A 5,972-nucleotide genomic window follows, 5' to 3' on the forward strand; every position below is an offset into this window, starting at 1 on the left:
TAAACAAATATTCTTTGAAATATCCTCGCCTCCTTTAGATCTTTAGAAAAATATTCTTTAAAAAATTCACGCCGCTTTTAGATCTTTAGAAAAATATTCTTTAAAAAATTCACGCCTCCTGTAGGCCCTCAGAAAAATATTCTTTAAAAAATTCACGCCTCCTGTAGACCTTTGGAAAAATATTTTTAAAAAATCCACGCCTCCTTTAGTGGCTTATAGTGGCTCGAAAAAATATTTTTAAAAAATCCACGCCTCCTTTAGTGGCTTATAGTGGCTCGAAAAAATATTTTTAAAAAATCCACGCCTCCTTTAGACCTTTGGAAAAATTTTCTTTGAAAATCCACGCCTCCTTTAGACCCTTGAAAAAATATTCTTTGAAAATCCACACCTCTTCTAGGCCTTGAAAAACTATTCGTTAAGGAATCCACGCCTCTTCTAGGCCTTAAAAAAATATTCTTTAAAGAATCCACGCCTCTTCCATGCCTTGAAAAAATATTCTTTTAAAAAATCGAGACTATTTTAAAATTTTTATTTTAAAAAAGTGACAACTCTATGCTTATCAATTAAAATAAAATATGGAATTTCCAAAAACACAATTCTTTCTAATTCTGACAATTTTTAAACAATTAACCGCCAATTTCTCCACCCTGAATTCAACATCTTTGGAAGAAATATTACAATTAGAAATGGAAGATCCTGAAACGGAATTTACATATCTGATTGCTGGCGGCTCCCGAAATCCAATACCAATGGAAAAATTCCTACCCTATATGGTATCGATACGTTCCAGAAATCCACAAAAATATTTTGGTGATAATCATTTCTGTGCGGGGACAATAATTGAAAAGGATTTAGTGCTGACCACGGCCCATTGTGTGATGGAGTAAGGCAGGGTAGTTACCAAGGTACCTGAAATTATAATTCAAAATATGTTTTCTTTACAGCAAACGTCGGGTTATAACCAAACCTCGTAGGTTGTTATTGGTTGCTGGAACGCCAAATCGAGTGGAACCTGCCAATACTACCATTCAGTACCCAGTACGTTCTCTAGTGGCTAATACAAATTTTGTACGCAAAAATCTAAATGATATTGCCATTATACGTCTGAAGGGACTAATACCGGAGAATAGCTCGGCCATAAGAGCCATTAAGTTACCGGTGGGTCCACCTCAATATGGTAGCCATTGTACGTTATTGGGATGGGGCCGCTTGTGTAGGGTAAGTAATTCCCTTATTTGATTTCAACGAAAAACATTTTCGTTTCTCACCAATTCTCAGAACGGTCCCCTGTCAGATTTGGCAACACATTTGGGCGTCCGTCTATACACACCCGAGGAATGTCGTCAAAAACTGGCAGACAGATTTAAAGAAGGTATGCTGTGTGCCGGTGAAAATAAACCGTTTAAACAGGACCCTTGTCGTGGTGACAGCGGTGGTCCTTTGATTTGCAATAACACCCTAACCGGTATCATTTCGTGGACCATTGGTTGTGGTAGCTTCCATGCCGCCAGCCTATACACAGATGTTTGGTATCATCGTCAGTGGATTGAACAGCATTTAAGTAAATCAAATCAATTGACAATGGTAAATGACATTTTGGTTGTTGTTGTTTTTGTTTTTATTGTGATTTTTTAGAAGAAAAATAAAATTTGAAAAAATATTCAAATGGCATATTTGAGGAATTTGTTTGGACCAACATTACTGCTGTGCTTCTTCAATTTGTTACCTTCCGTAAATGGTTCATATGCCATTATTAGCCATTATAGACCCTTGCGCAAAGGTGAGCAAGATTTTGTAGATCGTACACTAGCTGAATATGATGACCGCATAGTGAAAATCCAAGGCCGTATTAGCAGTGGTTATAGACCAATAAACGCCGATTTAGATCGTCATGTGGTGTCGATTAGGACCCGCAAGCCAACCGCCTACTTTGGTGATAATCATTTTTGTGCCGGTGCCATTATTACCTCGAGAATAATTTTGACAGCCGCTCATTGTGTGGTGGAGTGAGTATGGAATTGAAGGGAAGAAAACAAATATATATTAAAACTAGTCTGGCTTTTAGTGGACATCGCATTGTTACCCGTCCTCGGCGGCTAAGAGTGGTGGCAGGCTCTCCAAATCGTTTGAAAAAACAACAGACCACAATGGAGTTTATGGTCTCAAAGGTTATACCACATCCCAAATTTCAGCGACGCAAAGGTTATGATATTGCCCTGCTGGTGTTGTCCGACTCAATACCAAGATCAAATACAAAAATCAAAATTATATCATTGGAAAAACACAGACCAGAGGTGGGAACTAAATGTCAAACTCTGGGATGGGGACAGCTTTATTGGGTAAGGCTTTTAACCTATATGAGAAGAATATTTTTTGAGGGCCAAAAAATATGCGCGGATAAAAAAATCATCGCCTTAAAGAGGCCCGTAGTTTTTAACGAATATTTTTTCAATGCGATCCAAAGAGGCGTGGATTTTAAAGAATATATTTTCAAGGCCTTGCAAAGAGGCGTGGATTATTTAAAGAATATATTTTCAAGGCCTTGCATATATTTTCATATTTTCAAGGCCTTGCAAATGGGCGTGGATTATTTAAAAGAATATTTCTTTCAAGGCCCATTGGTTGTGGAATAGGCGAGGATATTTTTAAAAAATATTTCTTTCAAGGCAATAACAATAATACAATAACAATAATATTTCAAGGGCCAATACAAGGCCTGGATTTTTTAAAGATTATTTGTCAAGGCCAATACAAGGCGTGGATTTTTTAAAGACAATTTTTCAAGGCCTTCCACAGGCGTGGCTTTTTTAGATAATATTTCTTCAAGGCCTTCCACAGGCGTGGATTTTTTAAAGAATATTTTTTCAAGGCCTTCCACAGGCGTGGATTTTTTAAAGAATATTTTTTCAAGAGCCAATACAAGGCGTGGATTTTTTAAAGACAAATTTTCAAGGCCTCCCACAGGCGTGGATTTTTTAAAGACAATTTTTCAAGGCCTTCCACAGGCGTGGATTTTTTAAAGAATATTTTTTCAAGGGCTTCCACAGGCGTGGATTTTTTAAAGAATATTTTTTCAATGGCCTTCCACAGGCGTGGATTTTTTAAAGAATATTTTTTCAATGGCCTTCCACAGGCGTGGATTTTTTAAAGAATATTTTTTCAATGGCCTTCCACAGGCGTGGATTTTTTAAAGAATATTTTTTCAAGGGCTTCCACAGGCGTGGATTTTTTAAAGAATATTTTTTCAAGGACTTCCACAGGCGTGGATGTTTTTAAAGACAATTTTTCAAGGCCTTCCACATGCGTGGATTTTTTAAAGAATATTTTTTCAAGGGTCAATACAAGGCGTGGATTTTTTAAAGAATATTTTTTCAAGGCCTTCCACAGGCGTGGATTTTTTAAAGAATATTTTTTCAAGGCCTTCCACAGGCTTGGATTTTTTAAAGAATATTTATTCAAGGCCTTCCACTGGCGTGGATTTTTTAAAGAATATTTTTTCAAGGCCTTCCACAGGCGTGGATTTTTTAAAGAATATTTTTTCAAGGCCCAATACAAGGCGTGGATTTTTTAAAGAATATTTTTTCAAGGCCCAATACAAGGCGTGGATTTTTTAAAGAAAAATTTTCAAGGCCCAATATAAGGCGTGGATTGTTTAAAGACAATTGTTCAAGGCCTTCACAGGCGTGGATTTTTTAAAGACAATTTTCAAGGCCTTCCACCGGCGTGGATTTTTTAAATACAATTTTCAAGGCCTTCCACAGGCGTGGAGTTTTTAAGAATATTTTTTGAAAGCCAAAAGAGGCGTGGATTTTTTAAAGAATATTTGTGAAAGCCTTTTAAAGACAATTTTTCAAGGCCTTCCACAGGCGTGTATTTTAAAGACAATTTTTCAAGGCCTTCCACAGGCGTGGATTTTTTAAAGACAATTTTCAAGGCCTTCCACCGGCGTGGATTTTTTAAAGACAATTTTCAAGGCCTTCCACAGGCGTGGATTTTTTAAAGACAATTTTCAAGGCCTTCCACAGGCGTGGATTTTTTAAAGACAATTTTTCAAGGCCTTCCACAGGCGTGGAGTTTTTAAGAATATTTTTTGAAAGCCAAAAGAGGCGTGGATTTTTTCAAGAATATTTGTGAAAGCCTAAAAGAGGAGTGGATTTGTTTACAAATATTTTTCAAGGCCAAATCAAGGCATAGATTTTTTAAATAATATTATTTCAAGGCCTAAAAGAGGTGTGGATTTTTTAAGGAATATTTTTTCAAGGCTTTCCATAGGCGTGGATGTTTTTTTAAGAATATTTTCAAGGCTGTCCATGGGCGTGGATTTTTTAAGGAATATTTTTTCAAGGGTCGATACAAAGCGTGGATTATTTAAAGAATATTTTTTCCTGGGGTTTTTAAATAATAATTTTTAAGGGCCTATACAAGGCGTGTATTATTTAAAAAATATTTTTCAAGGGCCTATACAAGGTTTTGATTTTTTAAAGAATACTTTTTGTTTGTTTCTTGTTTCGTTTTTAAATATTTTCTAAATTGAATTATTTTTTGCAGGACGGTCCATATGCTGATCGCATTACCTATGGCAATATGAGCATAGTGTCCAATTCTCTGTGTGTGAAGGCTTATGGCAATTATTTTACCGACGATTTACTTTGTGTTGCCAATCCCAAAGATCCTTTTGTTGATACCTGCCGTGGCGATTCAGGAGCTCCATTGATCTGTCATAATAAATTAGTTGGCATTGTTTCGTTAAGCAGTATGTGCAGTGACTTAAAACCGACAATGTTTACCGATATAACCTATCATCAGAAATGGATATTGGCCATGGGCAGGGGAGTCAAGATTCAGTCATGTATTATTCTGATTATAACAGTCTATATAATAATAAATTTTATACAAAAAAGTTACTAAAAACGAAATTATCGAAGTAGTATTATCTAAATATTAATTATTCTATCACCAACCACATAAGAGAACCCATTCTACATTTAAAAGTATAAATCTGTAGTTAATAGAACTTCGTTACGAATTTTCCAGGATTTAATGTGTGTAATTTTCATGTGGAAGTATATGTTCATTTGAAAAAACAAAACCAAACAAAATTTACTTCAGCTGTAGAATAAAAAACCCCCTATCGCAATCATCAACAACTGCAGCAGTGACAATAACGACACCAATGTCACCGTTGCGACAAAGACAACGTCCGCACACAATAAAATGAAACGAGTCCAATCCACAATTGTCTAACCAATTGTAACTCTACGGCTTTGTGTGGGTGTGTGTGTGTTTTTAACACAACAAAAATTGTTGAACTAAAGAAAGACTGATATGTAAATGTTGTTACGAGATGCACACAAAATAAATCGGAAGCGCATATCCAGGCTAGTAATATGTGTCTTTAAATGAAATGTTTTAAAAAACAACGAGGGAAGTTCAGTAATAAAGGACAAATAAAAAATATTCTTTAAATAATCCACGCCTCTGTGGAAGGCCTTAAAATATTCTTTAAATAATCCACGCCTCTGTGGAAGGCCTTAAAATATTCTTTAAATAATCCACGCCTCTGTGGAAGGCCTTAAAAATATTCTTTAAATAATCCACGCCTCTGTGGAAGGCCTTAAAAATATTCTTTAAATAATCCACGCCTCTGTGGAAGGCCTTAAAAATATTCTTTAAATAATCCACGCCTCTGTGGAAGGCCTTAAAAATATTCTTTAAATAATCCACGCCTCCTGGAAGGCCTTAAAAATATTCTTTAAATAATCCACGCCTCCTGGAAGGCCTTGAAAAAATATTCTTTAAATAATCCACGCCTCTGTGGAAGGCCTTAAAAATATTCTTTAAATAATCCACGCCTCTGTGGAAGGCCTTAAAAATATTCTTTAAATAATCCACGCCTCTGTGGAAGGCCTTAAAAATATTCTTTAAATAATCCACGCCTCTGTGGAAGGCCTTAAAAAATATTCTTTAAAAAA

The 5,972-nt window shown here is 35.7% G+C and overlaps 1 protein-coding gene across 1 annotated transcript; it reads left to right on the forward strand.

Annotated features, from left to right (window-relative positions):
- Positions 1 to 686: 686 nt before the first annotated feature.
- LOC133337250 (serine protease 53-like) lies at positions 687 to 4,753 on the forward strand (the record flags this gene model as incomplete). Its single annotated transcript, XM_061545499.1, has 6 exons — positions 687 to 883; positions 945 to 1,218; positions 1,279 to 1,529; positions 1,758 to 2,006; positions 2,066 to 2,339; positions 4,549 to 4,753. Coding segments are annotated over exons 1-6 (1,450 nt in total), but the record flags the coding sequence as incomplete, so codon positions are not given.
- Positions 4,754 to 5,972: the final 1,219 nt, after the last annotated feature.

Source organism: Musca vetustissima, unplaced genomic scaffold, assembly GCF_032173495.1.
Source record: "Musca vetustissima isolate MV318-11 ecotype Yass unplaced genomic scaffold, APGP_CSIRO_Mvet_v1 utg251209, whole genome shotgun sequence".
Classification (NCBI taxonomy): domain Eukaryota; kingdom Metazoa; phylum Arthropoda; class Insecta; order Diptera; family Muscidae; genus Musca; species Musca vetustissima.